This window comes from Cheilinus undulatus, linkage group 4 (assembly GCF_018320785.1).
Source record: "Cheilinus undulatus linkage group 4, ASM1832078v1, whole genome shotgun sequence".
In the NCBI taxonomy this organism is placed as follows: domain Eukaryota; kingdom Metazoa; phylum Chordata; class Actinopteri; order Labriformes; family Labridae; genus Cheilinus; species Cheilinus undulatus.
This window is the reverse complement of record NC_054868.1, coordinates 30,917,674-30,944,762: the sequence shown is the minus strand read 5'-3', so window position 1 is coordinate 30,944,762 and position 27,089 is coordinate 30,917,674. Positions and strand designations below refer to the sequence as shown.

The window sequence follows — 27,089 nt, the reverse complement described above, 5'->3', positions numbered from 1 at the left end:
AGACTGAAGCAATGTCTGGAAATGTCTCTGTGCCACATAAATAAATGAAATATGGATCATAAACATAACTTATGTGAAACATTCTCAGTGCTGCAGTTAAAATGTCCAAAATTCTGTACGGCTTGAGAAACAAATACATATAAAGAGAGACGTTCTTCTGGCAGAGTTTTAGAACCATAGTGGTCCTTCAGTGTGTCGAAATAACTGAACTCCTTATTAATGGTCTGAAAAACCAACACAGCATATTTATAATGATATTTATAACAGACCAGCTCAACATGTACAGCTTTAAATCACATCAGTGATTGCTAAAATAGAGCCTTCTTTCTGCAAATTTCTTGTTTGCTTTGCAAACAATATGTTTTAAATGCAATTGTATTACAGCCTATGTACAATTATTATTATAACATAAAACATCCTTCTGGATGAGCTGAAGTATATGCAAAATTAGCACAGATTTTATTAAAATCGTCATATGAGGACACTCTAATTTTTATTCTTTAAATTGTTTGCAGTTTGTGCAAATAATCCTTTAACATGGGGTTCTCTGCAATATTTCTGCCTTATATTGTGTAGAAAATGTTATATTAAGTTTTGGTTGTCAGCAGTGCAAAAAGTATAAGGTCATATTAGAAAACAGGTATTATGATAGAATTAGAATCTGGTTTATTGCACAGCATATTTGCATGAAACAATCTATGTATAAAACAAAAAGTACAAAAGGTGCACTGCAGTGTGCAAGTATGAGCATGGCTAACTTTTAAAGCTAATATGCTAATTTTACTCAGTTTGTAGCATAAGAAGTAAATACACAAGTCTAGTGTCTGTTAATGTAACACGTAAAATATGTTTCCATAATACTGTTTGTTCAGTTCGTCTCTAATTATGCAACATAACTTTACAGGATCAACTTGTTTCCTCCCTGACAGATCAGTGCTTCATTGTTAGCGCTCAGCATTCATGTGTTTTAAATATTGCTTTATGCTTAATTATGGTTTCACCTTCCAAAAATGTTTGTTGGTTACTGTGACACGCAGTCATACCTGCACAACAATAGCAGCAGCCCAGGCCATTCTCATGCAATGTGTGATATAAGCTGTGCGATCATCCATCTCTGTTTCTTAAGGTAAACCAACCATCAGACAATGCTTTATAATTGGCAGCCATGTCACCATGCTCATTTTGTTTTGATTGTGGGTCTATAATTTCACACTTAGTTTGCGTTGTGGTTGTTGCAAAGAAAAAAAACCCTGCCAACCACAGAAGCTGTCAGTCAAACGCAAGCTGAGGCTGTTTATTGGTGCCAAGCAGGGAGGTAGGCATGACCCTTTAACGTGTTATTAAGTCAATTTTTAGAGTATCATTTGAGTGGTGTTGGAAGTGGGTGAGACATTTTAAAAGCTGCTTTATTAAGTCATACTGAGTGTGTGTGTGTTGTGATGTAACTCTATGCTTCCTGTTCTTCGTGGTAAACTCTGCTGTATTAGAACCATAACCGCAAGAAAATCTCCCCATGGATCAGTCCTTGTGTGACACAAAGGCCTGATTGTAGCAGCTCAAACCTCATTGTTAAATGCACATAGGCAGTGCAGCTGAGTGTGGTTTGGCCATTAACAAAAAGGCTTAAATAAGGATCCATGTCGGAAAAAGTAGTGCCAGTCAGTGGTATTGGGTTACCTTCCTGTGTGCATGCAGTGTGGCAGGGGGAAAAAATGTTGCTTCGCGGGAAGTTTGATGCATAATTGGCAGGATGTCATAGTATCTGAAGACCAGCCTGTCGAGCAAGATCAGTAGATGACGGGCAGGGTGCCAGGGCGGGCCAATCTTTGGGCGTGTCCCAATGTGTGCTCTGTTCAAACTTGTTTCACGAAAACAGTTTTGGTTTAAGGATCTATTTCTTTGCCTAGTGTTGGTTCAGTTATTGTCAGGGCTGAGATCATTTATGTGGTGTTTCTTGTTTGGATTTTATCTTTGTTAAATTTCTAATAAGGTAAAGTTTTTGCTTGAAAGTGGTATGAGGAGTTTTATACTGGTTGTGAAACAAATAAAATTTATAATGCTGATGACTCTTTACAACCTGAAAAAGATAAACAGAACTATAAGGAAGAAGATTGAGTCTTTTGATGTGCTGTGGAGTTTTTGAATGCCTGGCATTGCAGTTACCAGGAAGGTATCAGATGAAGACCAGTCAGTCATCACTCTCAAACTGAGGTTCTGTAATGAAGTCACACCATTATCACACCTTTGTACTCAGACATGGCATCTGTAACAGTGTTATATTGGTTCCATTATGAGTGTATTCACATTGCATTTTTCAGAATACCAACAGGCTTCATGTCTGCACACTGAGGGCTGTTCCACCTTGCCAGCTCCGATGTTACACATCACCCCCTTGTTTCGTTTTTTTTTTTTTTTTTGCCTCCATCACTACCTGCAATGACCAGAGAAGGATCGACTTTTCCCCACCATTCTGGCTCTGTGTGTTACAAATTTCATGTGAGGCATTTCATGGTCACCTTCAAATAGAAGCAGCATTTGTTTCAACAACAATTTCACACTAGCTTTTTTTCACACATACACAAAATCTCTCGAAATTTTCAGCTGAGATTCATGTGTGAATGTAAACAGCCAACATTTTCACCCCGACCTTAACTGGACTTTTTCATTCCTTCTCCCTAGTAAAATGTCCTGGAAGAATTTGGGTTGAACTGATGTGTGAACACAGGCAGTATTCAGGGAAACTCATGGCAAGAAATGCATAATCCTTACATTTTCTCTTTGCCAGTTTGTTCTTCTTCCATCTTTAAGCTCCTCTGACCCTGCGTGCACATATGAGGACATTGTTACATTTTGACTTTCCTAAAACATAGAAGTAAATTGTGCTATTAGAAGTTTAGAGATAAATGTCCAGAATTTCCAAGAAAGTTTAAGTAATTTGGTTGGAATGTCTGGAGAATTTGCTTTGAAATTTTTAGGAATTTTCTTCAAAGTTTTTGGGAATATGTTTGTGTATTTTAGAGAATTTTATTTATTTATTTATTTATGTTGAAAGGGGCTGTGCACCTTTAAAAATTTCATTACTTTCATGGGAAATTGAGGAGTTTATTTGGGCATTTTTGGGGGGAATTTGATTGTCAATTTGGGTTGGGATTTCCTTGAAATTTGTTAGGATTTTGATTGAGTTTTTAGGGAATTTGTTGGTATTTTTATGGGAAATACGTTTGGAAATTTTTGAGTGAATTTTTGTCAATTTGATTAGAAATTTGGGAGAATTAGCTTGAATGTTTTTTTTTTTTAGGATTTTTTTGTGGGGAATTTTTGGCAAAAGATTTATGTAAATCTTTTTGCTTTTTCAGAAAAACCTGCTGAAATATTTGGGGGATATTTAAGGGCGTTTTGAGATTTTTGAATGTTAACATACATTTATGATAATATCATAGACATTGTAGGGAATTTAGGGGGATTTTAATTTTGCAGAGTCTCTCATCTTAAAGGGAGTTTTCCAGGATCTCTTCAACTTTTAGCTTTTAGTTTAACCTGGCCCTAACAAGTTCTTGTAGTCCATCATTAGAAAAAGGACTACACCGTACATCTTTAAATGATTGACTCCATTTCTTACTGACTGATCGACCCCCTACCACCTGGATAGAGATGGAAAAAGTACTAGGCTATTGTACTCACGTAAAAGTAAAGTTTCTTTAGATAAAATTTACTTAAGTAGAAGTAAAAGTAACAATCTATAAATATACTCAGTAAATTATTTAAAATTTACTTAAAAGTACTGAGTATTTGGTAGCTACTTTTGATGCCTGAGGAAGTTATACAGTAAAATATGATCTTTTCTTAGTGTGAAATAACTACAATATGAATCTATAGGCAGGATGTTTTTTATAAGGTGAAACTTAACCCAAAGTCAAATGCGACAGCTGTCTTAGGATCAAATGTGAAATCATTCTCTTGCTACTGACTGTCATGTGCTGTGAAAGTCAAACTCCTGGCCGTTTTCTTGTTGACAGAAAGCTAGAACCTCCTCGTGTAGTGTACAATATTTCTTGAAAAGTACTCCAAAAAGTACAAGTACACATAAAAGCTTCTCAATTACAGTAACTTGAGTGTATGTGTAATGTAATTAGTTACTTTCCACCCCTGCAACTGGCTGACATGCAGTTAAGATCTATAAAAACTAAAGAAGAATAAAAATCATATATTTTTTTGTGGTGTACAGTAAGATAAGCAAGTTGTTCTCATATACAGGCTTTTTTTTTTTTTTTTCCTGAAAACTACTTCCTGTTTAAAGACGGGGCTTACATTTTATACCTAGCAGGCCCTACTGATCCTAAATGAGTGGGAGCAACTAGAAATGCATTCGAAACTTAAGCTCAGGCCTCAGAAGGTTGATTTATTCTGTGTATACATCCAAATATATGTGGCATGATATGAAGGCAAAAACTGCTACATAGTGTTAGAGTCTAGTGCAACTCGGCCGTCTTGGTGCATGCTTTTTACGTCATGTCCTGCAGGGAAACCTTCAACAAGCAACTCGTGAAAAAGTAGAGCTAGCCTGACTTAAATTTTATAAAAATTTTCATAGGTGCATACGCGATTAAAGAGTGGTGTGAAATTTCTGTGAATGCATGAAAAGAGCAACAACAAAATAAGACATACATTTGTCCACAGGGGTCACCAAAATCAACAGAAAGTTCCTCACAGACTCTTTAAGTTTCTTAACATAATTTTCATCCTGCCTCCCTGACAGACACTGTTAACACCACCACGTTATTTCCTATAGAGCACAAATGCACAATTAAGCCAAGCGCAATCTTCAGCTCTGTGTCTTGGCTGTACATCTGACCCGATCAAACCTCCAGGACCCACAAGTGGAGTGAAATAATTAGCCTCCACTCTGCTCAGCCATCCATCTCTCCTTCTTTTTTTAATGCAGCCCCTCACATTCTCATCTTCTTTCTTATTATCCCCTCTCTCCCCTCGCCTCCCACCTTCCCCCTCTCCCTCCTGAGATGGCTGTGTGAAAAATCTTATTTTTCCAACATTTTTCTCCCTGAGGTAGCTTTGGCAGGGACTCACACGGCGGCCATTTCTGCCTTTCATACACCCCTCACACACCGTGGAACAGATCGCCGGTGCGGCCCGCTGTCTTTGAAGTGGTTGCCATCTCACGCAGGTTGGCTGGACTCTCTATCTGTCCCCCCTCCCTCCCATCCCCACCTCCCTCCTCTTCTCCCCAATTTTCATCCTGTGCCTTAAAATTGGCAGTGATTTTTCCAGCCACCAAATCATGATGAAAAAAAATCATTGAAGACACAATGCTGGTGATAATAATTATGGTTTTTAAAAAGATAGAAGCAAAGTGTGCAGCAGACAGAATGAATGCGATTTTGGAAATGCGTAGAGAGACTATTGCATTATGTTTGTGTGAGCAGTGTACATTTTTGTGTGTAACTGCACGTGCAAGATGCATAGAGAGGAGGATCATTGATATGTTGCCATTCATGTGCTTTAAAATGGAGCCATCTGAGAACAAATTCCACCATCAGTGCCTTTCATACACAAAGCTCTGTGGAGGTGTGTGCATGTGAGCACACGTGTGAGCGTGTGCACGAGTGTGTGAGCAGGTTTTGGAGATCTCACCTCCAAAGAATTTGGCCATATGGTCGTCAACACATATACCCAGAGTGAGAGTGAGCCAATGAGAGAGTGTGTGAGATAGTGAGGGAGAAAGTGAAAAAAGAGTGTCTTCTTTTGTCAGTTTAAAGCAGATATTATACCCTTACCTTAGATCAGATGGCTCAAACAAAAAAATAAATAAATCCGCTATTGCATATTTGTGAAGTGGGAAAATCTGTATCAATTAACACATTTGCATTGGGCGATGATGGACTCCAAATAGGTCACTGACTCAATCTCCCGCCTCCGAATCTTCCCTCTAAAATGTTAATTAAGGAGGGCTTTGAGATTTTTTCGCTCAGGGCTGGCCATATGGGCCGGGCATATGTTCTATATATATAGTATAATATATAATTCATACACTGCTGCAGGAGAGAGTGTTCGGGGGCCAGGAGTTTTTTTTATTTTGGGGGTTTACTACAAAGGGAGTCAGTGTGTTCTGGCCTCCCCAGTGGCAGGTACAGAGCTTAGCCTGTTCATTAGCTGTGTGTTATTCACTGTTGCACAATGGGATTGAGGTTCATCAACACCTGTTTCCTTGGATGACAGCATAAAGAGGGCATTTTATTGCTTCTTTGTCAACTGGTTAATATGAAATGAGAGCAAATTATCTATTGTTGAAGTGTGGCTGATGTTTTTGTGTGCTTAAAGGAGCATCATGGGTCTTGTTAAAGGATGAGTAAATATTGAAAACCTCTGCATATTAAGCGCTAAATACATACATAGATACGCTCAAATAGTCTGAATGTTTCTCACACAGTCCCAGTTAAACCAGTTGTCCTGGTGCCACCCTCCCAGACTCCCCTCCACCAGTAGAATGGGGCAGCAACAGCCAATAAAAAACAGATCTGTTCCTCCTGCAGTCATTTTTTGGGTCCAGCTCGACCAATCAGAGAGAGGCCCTTCGATTCACCTGACCCTGTTTCTAGCCTGTGACAGCCAATCACAGAGGCTCCAGCACACCTGGTGCATTGTGGTCCACTCTGCTGTGGATCCGGGCCCATTTTACTGAGCAACGGCCAATCAGATGGATCGACTCATTATTGGACACATGTGGCCTGGCAGACTTTGTGCGTTTGCATTTTCTCTGTGTGGAACTCTGCTACCCCATTCCCATAATGCATTGCATAGCCTTATCAGCAGGCCTCTCTCACTCAGTTCCTGGCTTCATCCTCTTCTTGATTCTCAACAATGGGCGCTGTGTTGCCCCCTTAAGGAGCCAGAGGCCTCTGCAATAAAAAAAGAGTGACTAGAAATTTAAGAAACAACATGTTTATGGACTAATAAAGATCATTAGAAATCACACAATTGCATAAAAATGTAAGGTTTGCGAGTGCAGATTATCTGTAATAAAACACTGAGGGGAGAGATGGGGGAGAGAGGGAGAAGGAGAGAGTTCGCCGTACAGACCTCTCATTGCGAAGGATATGAATAGCCTTTGTTTTCACCACAACTCAGGGCTGTGTGGTCTGCCAATGTCTGGCTCTTATTATGGGGTTTGTGTCTGTGTGTCTGCATAAGTGGCATGCACGTGTGCCTGAGCTTGTGTGTTTGTGTGCAAGGCCAAGGGCTCATATGCATGGAAAAAAGTATATACAGTTCATGCAGGTGATTATATTTTCAAGAGGGTGAGACTATACGTTTGTGCGCATTTAAACATTTCCACACAGCGCATGCACTGTTCTCTTTTCGCTCTTGTTTGGCTAAATAGATGTGGCATGGGGTCTCGGGCTGGCACAAGCCCGTGTGCACGCTTTTTTATCCGTTAAAGTTGTGAAATGAAATAGGATTTCACAGAACGGCACAGCGGCTGTGGGATTTGGACTCCCTTCGGCTAAGTAGAGTGGGATAGGTTGATCCAATCAACGGCAGAACTGCAAGGAGAGCCCATTTCACAGCTTCGGGCCCTGCCAGAACCCTGCCTGCCTGCCTGCCTGCCTGCCTGCCTGCTTGACTTAGAATACAAATGAAGCTCCCTGAAAGCACACTTACATCTACACACATGCAGACACACTGCTACTTACAGACCGTCTGGCTGGGGATGTAAAGTGCAGGATGTGTTAACAGACGCTGTGTATTTTGGGGAAGAAATGAGACCTGTAGAAGTCCAAAAATGGTCTTATAGTTCAAAAACACTGTAGGTTTGGGTCATAAATAGAAGGGGAGGAAATGCATGTTTGAAAATTAGGAAATTCAGGACATGGTTGGTCACAAATGTGCTCACAATTTTAATAAAACTAAGTGCAATTCCCCCAGAGATACTTGCTAGATTTTGCAAACACTGTGAGAAAAAGAATAATTAAAATGTTGTTGTTATTCACCTTGGCTTGTAAGTCATGCAAGTTTGGAAATACAGAGATGCAGGAATTTCCAAATACTAAGAACAAGAAAAAGATCAGCAATTTCCAAACAATGCCTTCAATGTAAAATATGGCTTAAATTCACTTTTTTTGTGTGTGCTTTTTTTTTAGGCTACAGACACCTACCTGGTGAACGACGATCCTGCCAGAGGCCCAGGGATGCCTGAATGTTTCCTCGTGTCGGACACATACAGGGTATATAGACCCACAGTACGCACACAAACACAGACTAACTCAACTCATTACTTCTATTTTCATCATGTTAATGTCCCAAGATGAATTTCCTTTACACAAAAACAAGCTCAGGCTGTAGATATTAACATCATATTGATGTGAGGGCATTCACAGGATTAATTAGTACATGCTGCAGAATCACAAGTGTCAAACTTTGATAATATGGTGTTAACAACTACAACATTTATTCTAATTTAGATGTTTTGGTTTACAGATTTTTGAAATTGCATGCCCAGGAAATACAACCCACAGCCCTAAGTGAGATATTAGCCTGTTAAAAAGCTGAATTATCATCTAAAAATGTCCCAAACACATCTGCAAGCTCTGCTGACATGTGGCAGCGGTGCCCTGCATAAACACATACTCACTCAAAATGTCAGCTTCTCTGTAACATGTGTTTTCAGTGGGTATTATTTATGGGTAGCAGTAGTTTAGCTTTGTTGCAGATTGTAGACACATTTTAGCCACAATTAGGACAAAGCCAGAAGCAGAACAACATGACAAAGTATGAGATTTATTTTGCAGGACACTTTGTGTTTGTGGCCTTTTTTTGCTTGTCATTATTTCAGCTGCATACTTTTATAAAAAAAAAAACCCAACTCATTCAGAATGCTGGTTTAGCTCTGGTCACACCATAAACAGAAGTCACTGTCCTCTGCGTAACAGCCTGGGGTTCAACTCCAACTCCTGGCCTCTTTTGCATGTGCCTCTACTTTTTCTTCCCCGTTCTTCAGTCAGTCTTCATTGTTGTGTCAAATAAAAAAAGTAGTAAAAACAGCACATTTTCTGTCAGGTTGAACTAACACACAAACACATGGAAAACTTGACCTGATCGCTATAATCTGGCGTGTTTAATTCAGACCCTAAATGAAGAAATGATGACATCACACTGCGAAAATAAATCTATACATGTTTCCCTCCTGTTGAATACAAACACAGTGGGGAGGCAGTAATCCAAACCAGTCGAGTAAAGCGTATATATGGAGCTATTGCACACAGTAAACACATAAAAAGCAGCAGGCGCAACACATTGCTCTGCATACACACTCAGATTGCAAACATATCCATGGAGTCTCTGGGATCCTCACTGTGTATGATACGCTTGTTAGCCATAACGGCCAGTCAGCCATTTCTCCCTGACTGCATATGCCTGTATGCATTTGACTGGCGTGCTCCCTCCCAGAGCACACATAAACAGCTTACTCAAAAAATATTGACACTGCATGGCGTAGTAAACGGCACAGTAACACACATTTTTCCGCGCACATATTTCCTGCCTTTTGAAAGGCGGCCTCAACCACCTGTCTCACACATTTAGCATGCTAATGGCAGTATCAGTATGCTACATCACTTTCAATATTTAATGGCCTAGCCACAGGCGATGGTAAACAGCAAGTATATGGGCAGTGCTGTGTGTCAACGGGCAACCACAACATGCTAACTTTAGACACGCCATATGGTTTTCTCGTGTGCTTTTTAATTGCAAACTCAGAAACCGCGAGAGCCCTGAGTGCTCGAGGGGCTTTCATAGGTGCTGCACATTCAGACCGGACTGTTTGATCAGGGAGAGTTTGGAAAGGAAACCTGAGCGTCTGTGTTTTTGTAAATCCTGTGGTTGCTATAGTTTGTTTGTTAGAGCCAGAGGAGAGCCTGTGTTGAATACTGAGATGGCCGTCTCGGTCCAGGCTTCAGCCAAAGACCAAGACGGACAGAAAAGTCAGGCTGACCCAAAGACTGTGAGATTAAAACAACAGAGAGGGAAAAGCAAAAGATTACAAGATAGAAAAGGAGAAAAAATGTTGCTTAAAATGATCACAGAGAAATAAAAAGGGGGGATAGAAAGAGAAAAAGGGAAAGCGAGGGAGCACACAAAGGCTTTGGGTCTTGGGCCTTTGCCGTGTTGGGGTGTGGTTTGGAAGGAGCATAGACTATGGGAAAGAAATTGACTACACCTCAATATGCCTTACTTTCTCGCACGTTTATTCACTCTTTTCCCCCGTTCTCTCAATCTAATTCTTTTTCTAGCTGCTTGTGCCAGCAAATCTCTGACCGCAAGACATTTGTGGCCATGTACGTAAACGTTTGTGTGCATGCATTTGTGTATATGCTGTACATTGAATGCATGTGTGTCTGTGGTGTGAGTGTCTAAGTATCCTACACAGGCTGAGGTCTTGTAAAGCTGCACGGCTTCATATCCCCCTGAAAAACTTGGCATTGGAGAGCTGGGGTGACTTCAACCCCCTGAAACCGCACCCTTGCACACACATACACACTGAGATACACACACATGCAGAACTGTATTCATACACTCACACACATGCACGCGGCAGGGGCTTATGTATAATTGCAGGCACTCTGCCTGCATATATGAGTTTGATTAGGCTGAGGAGCAGGGAGCGGGCGAGGATAAAGCCAAGCCTGATTAGAAACAGAGTGTATCGCTTCCATACAATGGCAGGCACAATGAAACTGGTTTAAACCACTTTGTCTGAGTTCAGGTATCTTTTGTCTCCATATTCAGATACAGTTCACTAGAATATGAACAGAACCACAGCTCAATGAGTCATTTAGACTGTAAATTTACAACTTTCTCTGATAACTTTGGACTTTTGTAGTCTGTTGAACATTTACAGCTTAAGACCACAGATATACTGAGACTTTTGATTTATATTTTGGTTTGAAAAATCAACCGCTCTATGGTGAAATATTTAGCTGAAGACCCTCTCATATCAATAATGTAACGCTGTGACAGTCCTGACTCAAACCCAGCCGTGACACCTTGTAAAACAAATTAAACACAACTGACTTTGGTCCACATCTGATCTGATGTTTCTGCTGAATAAAACACTTTGTCCATTGCACATTTTTTGACTTTACAAGAACAAAACACTCATATAAAAAGAACACAGGGGCCTCTTCCACTTTAGACACTTGAATGGATTGACGTTGCTGAAAGCTTTATGTCACCCTGCATCTGATGGAGTGCTACAATACAGCAAAAAAGGGAAATCTCAGTAGGAAATTTCACACTTTTGTGTCTATTTTTGGTCACTCTTTGGTCTGGTTCTGCATTTTATGTGGCAGCAAAGGTTAAGAAAGTTGCGAAGAGTCAGTTTTTGGGGAAATCACCTATGAACTCATTTGTGTTTTTTTGCACTTTTACTTATACTTAAGCTTTTGAAATAAATACATACAATACAATAAAAAACTATATTTCATGCAGTGGTGTAGGATATACTGAGTATATCCACTTATTTTATAGCTTTCATAAAGTATACTCACTTCTAAATAGAGAGAAACCAAATAAAAATATTTAAATTAACAGTGTACCTGCACTACTACACCACTGATTACAGCATAGACTCTATCTATCTATCTATCTATCTATCTATCGTAAAAAATGATGAGAGTAAAATAAATAGATGTGAATTTACCAGAGGGATTAAAGGAGAAAATTAAGTCATTCCCTCAAAAAAGCTCAAATCCTGCGATAAACTTCCGCAGCTTAACCAAACCTTGTCCCTCAGCAAACCCGTGCATCCAGATGGAAATACCGTTGAGATATTAAAGATTTTCCATATGCATTTAATAAAACAGCCTTCCAGAAAATACGATGAGGTGACTGAACTCACCACAGAGCCCCACATGCGCACTGTAAGCCTCTACTGTACAACAGGGACACTGTATTTCATGCGCTTCCTCTTTGGGGGGCTTCAGCGACACACGTTCTTAAAACAAGAATAAAAAGTCAGTGATAATTTTGAATACAGCTAGAACCGCGTCGATCTGACAGAAAAAGCGGGAAGGGAGAGAGAGAGGGAGCGTTAGAGAGAAAGAGGGAGGCGGAGAGGGAGGGAGAGCGAGCAGAAAAACTTTCTCCTAAAGTTGGTGCGGAGCTTTCACTGTGAGTGAGGCGGGGTTACAGCCTGGACTGAGCCACAGCGGCTTTGCAATGCGGCACCGCAGCGAACCTCCATCCAACTTTATTATCAACTACTCCAACTTTCATCTCTAGACACAGCCATGTACTCCCCTTACTGCCTGACACAGGTATGAAAAAACCTTTTTCATTCTTCTTCGCTGTGTTTTTTCGGTGTAGTGCGCCTCCGGTCTGCTCCTACTGTACGTGCTTACGGTGCTGTGCTGACCGCCGCTGCTTGTCATTTGTTGCTTTTTAAGGACCTTTTTTCCAACTCTGCTCTCTTTTCCCCGATAGTGTTTAACCTCCCTCTCTCTCTCTCTCTCTCTCTCTCCCTCTCTCGCGCTCTCTCTCCCCCTCTTTCTTTTTCATGGCACTGCTCCAACGGGCTTTCTTGCGCGTCTCATTGCGCATGGTTTGGAGAGAAAATGGCGCTTCTCACAAATGTATTTTATATAAAACGGAGGTTGGAGAAAGGGGAAGAAGGAGGGATCGATGCCCTGACTGTTGGCGATTAATTACAGCCACCATGCCGGCTTTCTCGACGAAAGAACACGCTTTGATTTTAGTTTTATACGAGTCGCTGGACAGTTTATGTTTTTAGGCTTTCTGCCTCACGGCTGTGACGGAGGTCTGCATGACTGCAGCCGCGGTCGACGAGGGGGCATTTCGGGTCACTGTGGACACATCTAAACTGCCCCTTTCCCATTTATTCACACTTCTACCTCCTCGTCTGATGTAAAACAACGTTTTATCCTGAAGGTGACAGGAAGAAGGGTGGTCATGTGTTGTGTGCAGAGTCCGAACTGGAGATTTATCTAAAAAAGCTGGCCTTTAAAAATTAAACAATGCTATCCTTCTATCCAATAACTGAATTGATTTTAAATTAATTTATTTAAATTGCACAGAGGAAGTTTTAGGGGTTCACTCTGCGAAAAACTCTTTTTCTCTTGTGCGTAATATCAGAGGCCGTGCGTGGTGAGGGTGCAGGTAGAAGTTATAGGTTATACAGTTAATTTAGACTAAATTTGATTGACATTTATTAAAAACATTGTAAGACACATGTATAATTAACTTATTAACAGGGAATATTCAGCTTTTCTTTTTAAAGCACAGTTAAAGTAAGTTTTTGAATTTTGAGGCCTCGTCCTCTGTACGCACCTCTGGCACTGAAGCTGTAAAACTAAATCTAAATGATTTCAAATGACTTTTATCAGCCCATAGGCTGTGATAATTCTTAGATATACTAGAATATTTTTTAAAATAAAATGTACACTTTACAAAATTTGAGCCCATACATTTAGAAAAGGCCCAGTAGACCTTTAGACACAAGTGAGACGTGCGTCTTATTTCTTTAATATTTAAAAATGACACAATATTATTTCTTCCAGTCTTGAATCAGTCCTGTGTAAGTAGGCTTAATAATGATAATTTAATCTGCAAAGTAATATTTAAAAACTCCTCATAGAAGAGCTCACAGCAGCAAAGGTCAAGCTATAAGTGACCTTTTCTGATTTTCTTGCAGCGCTCTGCATGATTCAAACTTTGAATGCCTTTTAGTTGAGGCTTGTGCTTGCAGACTTCCAGTGCAGTCAGTGCAGAGTTAACAGATGAGAGCTGCACGCGCGCCGAGCTGCAGTCGCCGCAGCTCTCTCCGTGTTTCCCTCCGCCGCTCGGCGTATCACTCGCTCAACAAACTCTAACTCGGCGTTATCAGTCTTTAATTAATACTTTAAAGACGACGTCAAGTTCAAGCGTAGCATTACACCTCAATTTTAGTGTATGTCAAGAGGAGTGGACGCTTTTTTCAGAGGTCAAGGACTACTTTAAGTCAGACTAACTCTGTAAGAAGCCTGATTAACAAAATTGTTTAGTATAATTTATTTGAAATAATTCACACTATAAAATGCTAGTGCCTTTTGAGGTTGCATCTGTTTAGCTCCAGGTCTACAATCCTTTCTGCTTTCCAGTTCTGTGGGAAGGTCACGGCCTGCCGTTTCTTCCATTTGTGTCTTCCTTCGGCATGTATGCTGTTGGATAATGCACACATTTTTTTACTCATTATACTTTAGCGTGTTTTAACACGTAAGTCCTACATAAGGGAGAAAATGACCTAAAATAAGGCTGTTCTTTTCAACAGAGCAGGCTCCCTAAAACATGCAGGAACTCCACGGAGCGGCCTCCACACCAAACTTCAGTGTGTTTTCTCTCATATTTTAAATAACTGTCTGAAACATGAGATCAGCACTGCTCTGATATGAAATTACACTCCATCACACCCTCTTTAATAAAGTAAGGAAACGTAATGGCTGCAAAATATAGAATGCACTACTTTCTTATTTCTCTCTAACCTCTGAGAGTTAAGAAATAGTGACGGAGACTTTTTTTTTAATCAAAAGTCTCTCTGATTTGCTCCGTAAAATAAGTCCAAACAGCCCCACTGCATATTTAGAACAGATAATTTTCCAAACGCGTAGTGCTATGAGGCAGAGGTCCGCATCGAGTTTCCTCTTTCTTTCCATTAATTAAAATTAATTGGCAGCAGATCCTCTCGCACGAGCGCCGCATGGGCGCGTGCTGCCCATATGCGCGATACATATTGATCTGCTTAGGCTGCAGCTCGTGCGTCTCCCCCGCTCCTGCTGATGGATATCAATCAGCTGTTTACGCTGTTTGCCTTCGCTCACATCTCCTTGAAAAGTCTTGTTTGTATTTAGGAGGATATTAAAAAGATAAGAGCGGATGAAAATGATCTTGTGTGAGGTGTGCAGGTATGTTTTTTTATTTCGCCTTATATTTACTGTAGTCGCCCTTTTTAAAGATTTGTGGTTTAATGTTACGGCAGGATGTGTATGCTTTGTTTTAAATGTGTGTGTCCACGCCTAAGCACACATGGATGAATTCTAGACCACTAACGTGCATAATGTGGACTACTTGTATCCTTCCTTCTGTAGTCCATTAAGGCAGTTCTTCGATCAAAGCCCTGTAAATAATTCACAAATCACAGAAAACATGCAAAACTCATGTAAACAATCCACAATGTATAATTCATGTTGATAAAAGCTTTGCTGGAATGGTCTGGTAGGTGACAGACCCGGATCAGCCAAAAAAGTAGTGCACGTGCACTTGCCAAAAAAAATCACTGGAGAGTTTTTTTGTTTTGTTTTGTTTTGTTTTATTTTTACGGGCTACGTGGCATTGTTTCACGTGCTTGTTACGGAAGTGCATTTGCATAAAGTTTTAATGCGGTTTGAAGGTCACGGAGGCGTCGTTAATTAAAACTTTTATGTGCTGCGTTTTTTTAAATCAATTATTTCAGACTCCACTTATAAGTCCCGCTTTTCCAAATGAGATGTGGGCTGCTAATATTCAGCGCTTCTCACAAACACTGCCAACTTTTCAAGCTTTGCTGCAACTCTCTCTCTCTCTCTCTCTCTCTCTCTCTCTCTCTCTCTCTATCTGAGATTGTTTAACTCTTTCCCCGCACACTTTCACAAACGGGGGGAGAGAAGGGTTTTGTTTGCATGCTCGATTCTTGCTCATATAAGCGCTTCATGTCCGATTATTTGGAGTTCTAAAATGTTGTTAGATTTACAGATCAGATGAGTGCTTGAAACTCACACAGGCGTGCAGATTGGCTAAGAACTTGAAAGCCATACATACTGTAGCCATGCCATATAGCCATAGCAACAAGAGGGGAAAAGAATGTGGAGATTTGTAGTCAGTATCTTTGCTGCTGGAGATGAAGGCATTTATCTTCTTCACAAAAACTGTGTTTGTGAATCAGGGCATTTTGAATATGTGTGCAGCCCATGCTGCACTTTGTGCATCACAGCTCATAAATCAAGTGGAGCTTTCTTCAGTTTCTCTCCCTGATTTGTCCTTTCAGTCATATTTCATTAGAAAGCATCTGTTTAGGCAGGTGCCTAAACACCTGGTGTGTTTACTGTGAATGTTGTGCATTCTTTATATTGTGTTGCTCATATTTTCACCTTTTTTCTGTATATTATTTTATGATCAATGAAAGCACTTTTTGGATTTTGTCTGTGAGTAGAGCTTTAAAATACTACTTGCTTACTTAAAGGTCAAATCCAAGGTCTCAACCAGGCTGTCCATGTGTGTGAGGGCGTGTGTGTGTGTTTTGCACACCCTGTGTGTCTTATTCCTTCCCCGTTTTGGGCCGATGGCTCTCCGATGTCAGCCCTCGCCTCTGGTTTCACTAGGACCAAACAGCGTACTGCTGTAAACCGAGGTGGGCCTGCATGATCTGGTAACATACCGGGCCTCATTGGCATCACTTTGCCCTGAACACACACACACACATATGCATGCACACACACAAACCCCCACACTAATCCTGCTCAAGCAGAGCTTGTTGGTAGGCACAGCACAGGCAGTGGACGGAGAAAAGGTTTGCTGTAGTGGACGGTAGGCCGGGTAAAAGTGGCCCGCCGACTCTGCCAGGATGGCAGGCAGGCAGGCGGTGGGTTGTAGGCAGAACCCAGGGGTACATTGTGTTCCTTTTACTTATTCATCCTTTTTTGCTGGAGGCAAACCAGGTCCACCTTATACACTGCTTGGCCCAGACTTTGAGCTGGTAGGCAGGGATTGAGGGACAGAGGAAGAAGAGCAGGAAAACTGGTGAATAGCAAAACATGCCCATGTATTGAAGCAGTGCATAAATATATTTTGATTATGAGTAGAGTAAAATATTCCTGATATAATATTAAAGGATGTGTTGCCTGATGCAGGCCTGGAAGATGGCCATCAGGAGGCCAGAGCAGGGCAGGGGCAGCAAAGTGCCAATCAGCATATGCCGCCATACTTGACCTAATGTGTTGACCCAGAAGTTTTTAAATCAAGCCACTCTTTAGCTTAAATATTAATTACAGACATTAAGATAAATGCATGCACAAATGGACCCTAGCTTTTTCAAAAAGAGACCGCTGAAGGCCCTGGGCTCAACCCTGAGGTAGCTTGCGGACAGTCCATCCCTGCTTCTGCCATGTTTGTGTTATTGTGTGTGAATGTGTCTTGGAGGTGAGTTAAATCCTGCACTGTGGCTTTCTGCTCATCCCTTATCTGTGCAGTCTTCCTGACCGCCCATAGAAAATGGATTTATCATGGTTTACCAAGGCAGTTGGCACAACAGGGTAATAGGTGTCTGTCCCCTGGATGAATGGGCATATGTGTGTGTGTGGGTTCGTGTGAATATGTGTCTCCTGGTCCTCTGCCTCCTAGTGTGGATTAGGTTTAGGCTGATCTGTGGCCAGTGGAATCAGGCGGCCCCTATAGCAGTCTTATGTTGGTCTGTGATATAGTTGTGTTTACCAATCCATACAGCGCACACACATATCTAAAATCAGACTGAGCATTCATGTATGTTAGAGATAGATAGACACATGCGTGTTGGACGAGCAGTAGAGTTGAATCGCATCTCTGTCACGTTGGCCAGCTTTTGTCATGAGAGCAGAAAGTGCTGCAGAATTAAATACTTGCAATTATCCCACAGTGCTTTTGTAGCTGCAGTGCTAACAAGCCAATATAATTTTATTTTTTGGCAGCAGGTAAGAATTGGGTACACATTATGAAATCATGATTGACATCTTCATCTTCTCCCTGAGCGTGACAGCTTCTCATATTTTTCAGGTTTTTAAGATGCATCAACGAGTAGTTTGCAGTATAAGACTTGTTTGTTAGCAAAGTAACGATGATCAGACACTTGAAAACCTGAGGAACTCACACAGAAGCTTTTCTTGCAGCTGCTTGGGATAGACTCCCCTTCACCTTCATCCTGCTCCTCCTCCTCCACCTCCTCAATTAGCTTGCTTTAGAACAGAAGTAACGGTTGGTGAGAGATGGCCATTGTTCGAGGATGAGCTTCAGTTGTTGTTGTTGTTGTTGTTTGTCCCTCCCTCCCTTTCTCTATGTGTCTTTCTCCATCCCCCTCCTCCTCCATAGCCCCGTTTCTTTTTGATTTTCTCAGAGGCTTTTTTATTGTGGGGGTAACCCCACTGAATGGGACAATGCAGCCTAGCGTGAAATTAAAGCTCTTAGTTAGTTTGGAGTTGCTCAAAAGAGGATTTTACACATGCACGCATTCATACACCCTCCCATACACTATAGATATAGCTAATTAGAGGAAGTACACCCTATGTCGAGCATCAAGGGCCCAATTAAAAGAGTAGGGGAAACCTTGGTGTGCAAGATCTAGGCCAACTCAGCTCTGTGAATACGTCTCTGTGCCGTGTGTGAGAACAGTATGTCTGCCTTCTTAATCCAGGCGGGAAAATATGGACAAGACTGATATGAGAGCCGCACAAGTTTCATTAACATATGCACGTCACGTACTTGGTAAGTAAATCAAGAAAACAGTCGTATTGATCATCCTGACAGGCGAGCATCTGATTCAAAACAGATTGGGCCTCTTTTACTGACTCGTCCAAGTCTCATTTTTGGAAGAAGTCTGTACTGAAATGTCTGTCATGCACGCACATTAGAGTTTTTGTCATTCACGTCAGAGGCATTTAGTTATTTGACGTTTATTTGTGCATGGAGTCTGATGACTGTTTTGGTATGTCAGATACGTTTGCATGGTACTTAAATTCAAGGAAGGCCTCAAAGTTAGATGATAGGGTAGCCTTTAGAGTAGGAAGAGTCTACAGACATTTGTTTTAGGCAGATGGTAGAGCAGGTACTCCATGTACAGAGGCTACAGTCTTGTCCCAGTGGTCACAGGTTCAAGTCCCAGTCCTGATGCTGTCTGATGCATGTCAGCCGCCAATCTCTCGCTCCGCATTTCTTAGATGTCCTGTTCAAGCAAAGGCAAAAATTTCAAATAAATTTTCAAGAAGCCATTACTACATTGCTTATTTTCAGACAAATTTGTCAAATGTTTAAATACTTTCAATACCATGTGTTGTAAAATAATACAATCTCTGTTACTGTAACTAGGGATGCACGATATTATTGACGTGATATCGTTGGCAGATGTCAGCTGAAAAAAGGAATTTTTGGTAAATTGCCAAAAAATGAAGAAGCCACCATGGCTTTCTTCAGGCACACTCACTCTAGTCAGTGATTAAGTGAAAAGCCTTTAATAGCTCAGGGCATATCTAATAAAAGACAATAAAATCACAGAGAATGCCAGAATTATTTAAAACCAATATATTGTCTATAAAAATCTGCCAATATAAGCTGTAAATATTGGCTGTAAAAACAAACAAGCTGGTGGAGTGAAAGGCTGGATCAACACACCTACTTAAGCTGAAGTCTTTTTCTTTATTTAATGTCATTCCTTACCCTTTAAAGTTTGTTTTCAGGAGTAAAATGCATGAATTCTTACATCTTTAAATTCTAAATTGAGCGTTTTAAGGCCTGAGGTTTTTTGGTCACAACTACATTTACATATTATCATTATCAGCTAAAATTAATTTGTAAATATCTACATATCAGATATTGATGGAAAACCAATATCACGCATCCCTTTTGTACCAATTAATGGTATTGAAAAGTACCAAAGCTTTTAATAAACTTTGGAACTGTAGAAAGGAGCCACAGGACAGACTTGAACCCAGACCACTAGTAAGTGTACTGTGGCTTTCGGGGGAACCCCATTTTCTGATGTGCACCACTGCGTGCAAGTCAACTGCACTGTACATACATATACAAGTGGGGTGTGGTTAACATCAGAGTTAGCAGTCATTCTGCCACTTAGGTTAGTAACCTGCTGTTTAGGCACTACAAAAACTTTAGTATTATGCACAACTTCATTCAGAGAAAATTCAAGTAAATGTTTTTCTATACCAACAATATCTATTAGAAAAATGCCAGGTCACTAGTAAGTTTAGATACATATGTAATTCTGGACCTTGTATCAGAGCAGCATCGCCATGAATGACCACAGCAGGAAAGGGTGTAGAATTCTGTTGATTTGGGCAACAACATTTTGATTTGTTATGTAATGAATAAGTATTAAAACAACATGAAGAGTTTCATTCTATTGTTTTTATTTTTCAGGAAACTTAATTTACATAGAATAAAATAACCTACATGTTTACAACTTTTTAGGGCTTCCCCTAAACGTCTCATCTGTGGCTTTCAGGGGGAGCACATGTCCTTTTCAGGGGAGCCGAGCTCCCCTTAGTTCCCCCGTAATTCGAACTGTGCCGCTAGTGTGACCTAACCGAGGACCCATGGCTCTTTTGTGACTAGTCTTTTATACCCCATCAAACCAAACTGATTACAATTTTGGTGTGTTCCACTTCAGCTCAGAACTGGGAAATTCAGAGTTGACATCATCAAAAATGTGCCCTGGACTCGTAATTCTGACTTGTAAGTCGTAACCCCCATTAACCCTAGTTATTAGCTTGTAGCTAATGGAACAGTTCTAACTCAGAGTGCAACATTTACCCCTGATCTAGCTATTTTTAATTATGTTTTAATTAAGTGTCCAAGGCCTTAGTTTTTCTGGAGCTGATGTAATGAAATTTTGTTCAGTTTGCACTTGTGGTGTATTTTTGAATGACAATAAAGTATATATCTGTTTATCTAATGTTGTTTGCTAATTAGCATTTTTCAAAAGCTGAAAATCTGGTGCAGAGTCATCAGTTCTGGAAAGGGGGAACCCAGCCCTCGAGTCCATCAGCCTTGGCAAAATTGTGGATCAAAGTAAAGCAACACACAGAACCTTCTGACTGTCTATAGTTCAAAAACGTCTTGGTCAACTCTTAGTGCTGCTTCCTCTTTGGGACAGTTATCTTCCTCCTCCCAAGCAGCTGTGGTAAGCGCTCCCAAACTTTGTGGTCAGTTCTGTTGAATGGAATTACAACCTTTATAGAGTAACTCAATTTTAACCAGTTCTTTTAAAAATGTAATATCATATGCCCTCATATGGCCTAGTGGTTAGGTTGTGGCCTAGTATGCAGGTGGCCCGGGTTCAAGTCTGGCCTGTGGCTCCTTTCCCTCTTGTTACTTGCCCACTCTCTCATCGCCGTTTCTAATTCTATCCACTGTCCTCCTCTGTAAAAAAAAAGGCATAAAAAAGCCCCAAAATATATCTTTAAAAAGTCTTATCATCTCATATTTCCAAAAAATAATTAAAGAATTTTAATGGTAGTAGTGATAAAGACCTAAATCATTTAGAAGTATGGATAAGGATTACTGTTATTAATTGAAAGGTTACAATCCCCATCCCTAATTGCACCATGCATCATACTTTTCATTTAATAAAGAACTGTATTTATCACCCCTATTATCAAATGCATTTTTTAGGAAAAAAAACAGATATTTTTGGATTGTGGCTCTTGCAAAAATAATTGCGGTAGGCCCTTTGCATTCCATTCAGTCGCCTTTTTAAGCAATAAGCAAAAGAGTGAGAGCACTATTTAAATTGCACAAAAAAAACTTTTGCAATATTTAAACATTGCCAACATGTTTGTGCAATGTAGACGGGGACCAGGAGTTTGCTTGTAATGTAAAATGAAAAATCATCCACAACTTGCTGCCTTGGACTTCTTTGTATTTGATGCCTTGGTTTTGAAACAGTTATTGACCTCATTTGATTTTTAGCTAGAATTATTTGGAACTTGAAAAATCTGGTAATGGACAACTTCTTTTGCAGACTATAAACAACCTTGATTATTTACCACATTATTTAAGTTTAGTTTAGTTTATGGACTGACACTAAAAAGTCAGGACCTCTCCCTGTGATGAATGACTACCTAAGGTCATTTATTTTTCTGCATGCACTGTGTGTGTATGTGTGAGTGTATGTGTTGCAGAGGCAGACCAATACAGAACAGCAGCAGTCCACGTCGCCTGAGGGAGCGATTGCTGAAATATCCACCAGACCTAACAAGTGTATCTGATTTTCAACGTAAAAACTCTCTTCATCATTAAGCAACACACAGCCATAAATACACACATGCAGACATAAACACACATACACAAACACACACCAGCTGCATTTTTTCAGTGTAACCACTGCTCATAGAGGCCTGCAGTTGCAGCGAAGCAGCCAGTGAATCCAGTGAGTGAGTCAGACTTTGTAGAACAAAATGTGCTGCTCTCTGATCCCCCCTCTTTCTCTCTCTCTCTCCCTCTCCCTCTTCCTCTCCCTCTCTCACCCCCTCTCTCCCCGATTGAGAGCTCTGGCAGCTCGCCAGCGGTGGAAAAATCTATAAGCCATTGCGTAATATACCATATCTTTACCTCAGTTGAACCCTGAGCAAGATCCACAGCTGTGTGAGTGTACAAACAGAGAAATGAGTGTGTGCATGCCTCTGTGAGTGTGACAGACAGTGAGACTGACAGACAGAGTGAGAGAGTCACACAGAGTTGCTTCTTTGTGGCTAGTTTTCAGTGTGTCCCCTCATATAAACAGTATCACACCACTCTGATCAAACGCTGCTGACAGAATATTTTCCAGGGCAGAGTGAGCGTGGCGTTCTGATCGTTTTTTTTTCTTTTCTTGCAGCGTGAAGCTGAGAGGAGAGCGAGCTGAGGCCCGTATAAAATTTATCTGTTTTCAAGGCAGCTGATGTTAAAAATGGAAATCAAATTAACTCCATGTTTTGCGTCAGTGACATATAAACTCCATGGTAACGCTGTGTGCTTCCAAAGCCAGATGCATGGAGTTATATTCACTAGAGGAGTGGCTTGTTGGAGTGCATATCTTTTGAATGGAAATTACTGCACAGGGCCGCAGGCTGAAGGGCTACCAGGCCTTTTATGCTAGGCACACTTCATCTTATTGCATTTTTATATTATTTTTTTTATCATTACTTGCAAGTGCAGGCCTTTCTCATAGCATCCATGTGCACCTGAAGCTTCTGCAGAAGCAGTGCATGTTTGAGATCCTTAAAGAGGGAGTGAAATGTTTTTTATTGGATGCCTTTATAGCCGAACTAAGGTGCTGAAACTTTCCTGATTAGTGAATGGTGCTGTAAACTCCTATGCATCTTCTCTGCTTTTGTTTTTATCCCACGCAGAGCTGCTCTTTCAATAATAAGCTGCTAACAGTGTGTGTATTCCTGTGTGATCATTTAAATGACTCTTTCTAATCCGCCCTCATCTTCACTAATATGATCCACTCTATGATATCGGCCATCCAAATATCACATGCTTGGACTGATTAGTTTTTGATGGCAGTGATTATTATTAAATGGTCTGTAATGACTGCTGATAATCCCCATGTGCAGCCCGGGCACCCTGGATTCAGTTGTTTGTTAATGCGCCACTGAAACCCAAAACACATGCAGATGTGTGTGTGGGGCAAAAGCCGCAAACTGAGAGCGCTGCCATTGTTTTAGTGCACGTTTAATTTTTACCAGCTTGCTTATGGAATTTTTTTTTCTACGAAAGTGCAACTTTCCAGCACAGAGCCCGGGTATTAAAGTCATTTAGTTTCCTCCCCCACAGCTCTACTGTGTAAAGGGTCAGACTGTGTCAATGTGGTGAGGGCGGTTTGGGCTGGGGGGGTGACAGCTGGATGATGGAGGTAGCCTCAGTAGTTTGGTTAAAGTTGTGTCGCAGAGGGATACAGCATCACTTTTCACCTCATGTGTTGCATATGTATTTGTGTGCATGTGCGTGTGCAAGGCTGACTGCTGATATGTTTGTGTTTATTGACTTAAAGAGACGGGCCGTGGCTGCGTACACAGCGGTGTACGGGTGGCAGGGGTCCAGGCTTGGGGGGGAAACGTGTGTGTTTAAAGTACACACAGGCCTAATTATGCTGATTTAAGCATTCTTGCGGTCCTCCCTCTGGCTTGTGGTGAGTTAACTGGCACAGGGGCGTCCAGCAGAGAGAGAGTGAGAGAGAGAGGGAGGGAGGGGGGCAGCAAGGGGAGAGATAAAGAAGAAAGAGACAGAAATGGAGGGTTGATAAAGACATTAAAAGAATAAGAAAAACAGAAAAGGTGGAAACACACTGCGAGCTACTCTGCAGGGAAAAATATTGTCCCAGACACTGGCCCAAATGGAGGAAAAACACACACCGCCGTCAAACTTCCCGGCAGGTTTTTTCCCTCCTTGCTTTGGGGTTAAGCGCACACGCCCGCTCTTTCGTATTTATTTTTATATTCAGATGTTATGGATTGCTCCGGGAAAAGGCCGTCCCCTTCCCAGCAAGAGGAATTAATACTGTTTAAATGTTCTCTGTGGAGTCTAAAAAAGAAGGGGGGGGGGGGGGGCGGCAACGGGAGGTTTATAAGTGAAAACTTGACCAATGCTAAATAAACACATGGGGGATGATTAAAAAGTGACCCTTGTTTGTTGACTCTCAGCCTCTGGTTTGTGTGCACCTGTCTGCTATTGCTGTATGCATGTTTGTGGAGAGCAAAATGTTGAGGGAGATATAGTTGTATTTGATGAAGATGAATGCAATTTAATTTACAATGCAGGTCACACAGGCTGACATAAAAATTTAGGGGGTTTGGGCCTGTTGGTTAAGGTGCATCCCATCTACACAGGTGGCCTGGGTGCGAGTCCAACCTGTGGATTCTTTCCTGCGCAACTACGTAAAACTTTCAGCCCAGGACCCCCAAAATATAGGTTCCAGAGACTGGAGACCCTCACTGTACCTGAAGATGGTTGCAGCATAGATGAACACAGCTGAATATTCATGTGCAGACTTACATTTGAATTATTTTTCAAACATTACAGCAGAAATCTCACCAAACGACTTTGTTTTTATTTTAAATGTAACTAATTTGTGCATATATTTTAATAAAAATGGGTAAAATATACAATTAGGATCATTTAAAACCATTCTTTGTTTTTTGGAAGGCATCAGGTGACCCTCCTTCCTCAGTATCTCGCCACCCCCTAGGGGATCCCGACCCACATGCTGAGAACCACTTAGATATAGAATTATACATTGATCTTAATTCAATAACACAATAAAGATTTAGTCCTTACAAAAGGCCAACTTGCTACTCAGGGTGATTTAGATATTAAAACTGTTATGCACAGCCCCAAGTTCAAAAAACATGACATATAGATTGTTAAGAAATTGTGCAAAAGTGAGGAGAGAAAGCATGCTGAAATAAAATGACAAAACAGTTAACATGTAACGCATTTACAAAAGTATCTACAGCATTTTGTGCATATCCCGTACATCTGCTGGATGAAACTTTTTATGTTTTCCCAAAAATTGAGAATATTGTGTTGAATGGAAAGATTAAAGACAAAAGCCAACAGAGGTGAGCTAAGCTCAGCAGCAACTGATGACGTTAGCCGCTGTGTATTCAAGCTGCCTTCCATGCAGGTGATAAAATCCTGGAGGGGCAGGCGGGCCGACGGGTTCATTCCCTGCTCTGTATGGGACTGGATCAACCAACACCAAGCGCACTCTCTGAATTATGCTCTCACTTACCTGAGATTTCATCGTTGCCCTCTCTCTCTCTTTCCAAAACTCTCCATTAGACTTCTTACCTATTCTTTGTCTGCTCTTCTCTCCCTCTCTTCTCCTGTCTTTCGTTCTCTCGCATCATGTCTTTCTCTTTCTCCATTCATCCCCGCCCTCTCTGCTACTTCTCTTTTCATTCCCTCAGGAAGAGCCACAGTCTTATCTGGGATATGTTGGATCTGGTGAGCTTAAAAGCCACTTTACTAACTCCCTGTCTGCCTCTCCTGAGAAAAGTGCAGGCTATCTTAAACAGTTTCTCCAATTGCTGGGCTTTGTCTGTAGGAATGCTGCTCATCTCTCTCCCTATCACTGGTTAATGCTAATCCTTTACCTGACTTCCCCCCTCTCTGTCTCTCTCTTCTTTTATTCCCGTCTCACTGAAATGTTTGATACACACATATTGGGTTTCTTTGGTGATGCGAAGGAATGCTAATGTATCATAACCATATTATAGTACTTAGAGGAAGTAAATGGTGCCAAGTGCTATCTGGAGAATCAAATCTCCGCACAAGAGCCGTTTTCTCTCTCTTCAGATTGAAAAATGGTGTTCCAACTTTCATTTTTCCTCTCTGGAAATAAACAAAACACTGAAAGCCTGTCTAAAATTTGATGAAACAATGGCGTTGTTGTATTCAATAATGTCATTTCTCCAGGAACTGGAAAGCTATTCTAAATAAAAATGAGGCCAAATCCTATTTTGCATCTGATTTTTTGGGCAGACTCAGCGCCCACAATTTTTCTCTATAGGTTCTTCTTAGAGACACAATCTGCAGAATATTCAATCTGTGTGCATGTGCATAAACACTTTGTATTAGTGGTGTAAAAACACTTTTCAAAGTTTAAAGAAAAAAATGTTCATAAAAAAAAGAGAAATAAACAGCAAGTGCAAATCCAGAAGCAATCCTGACAGGATATGAATGGACCAGGGCTGGCCTTCTCTGGCATGTGGCAGGCAAACTGGAGAGAGGGATTTGCTGGTTTTATTATTAGGGCTTGTGTGTGTTGTTGATGGAGCCACTCCATCCATGTTGATTCACAGAGAGACAGCGGTGATGGCCACACTGAGCTAGGGCGTCAGGCTTTGGCTAATGACTCCAGCTCCCTAAAACGGCACCGCAAAGGCAAACCCCTACGTGCTGTGTAAGAGTGTGTACGTATACGTGTGCATGTGCACTCATGTGGATGTGTGGACTCGGTGCGTTTGTGTGTCTCCATTGTGTGTATGCGTTTTAGTCCTGACAGCCAAGAAGCCTCAGCAGCATCTGACGTGGCAGCTCTCACTGCTTTCCGTCCAGCTCGCTCCTTCTGGCTCACTTTTCTGTGATACTATCTTTTCATACAATCACATGTTTATAAATGGAGACTGACTGGTGTTTCATAGCGGACCAGTTTCCCTGAGAATTGATAAACACTGTACTATTTACTGAAAAATAACATGGCACAGGAAGAAGATTTACTGCATTTAAGAAGTGCATTTTCT

The 27,089-nt window shown here is 41.0% G+C and overlaps 1 protein-coding gene across 11 annotated transcripts in view; it reads left to right on the top strand.

Moving 5' to 3' along the window:
- LOC121508239 (nuclear factor 1 X-type-like) overlaps positions 1 to 27,089 on the top strand; it is a 165,944-nt gene that overhangs the window by 37,350 nt on the left and 101,505 nt on the right. For 10 of the 11 annotated variants that reach the window (XM_041784961.1, XM_041784954.1, XM_041784962.1 and 7 more), the window contains one exon: positions 8,157 to 8,240. In XM_041784961.1, the coding sequence (XP_041640895.1) occupies positions 8,157 to 8,240 (84 nt within the window). Of the gene's footprint in view, positions 1 to 8,156; positions 8,241 to 12,175; positions 12,330 to 27,089 lie in introns of those variants that run through there. The other variant, XM_041784956.1, reaches the window with a different exon arrangement.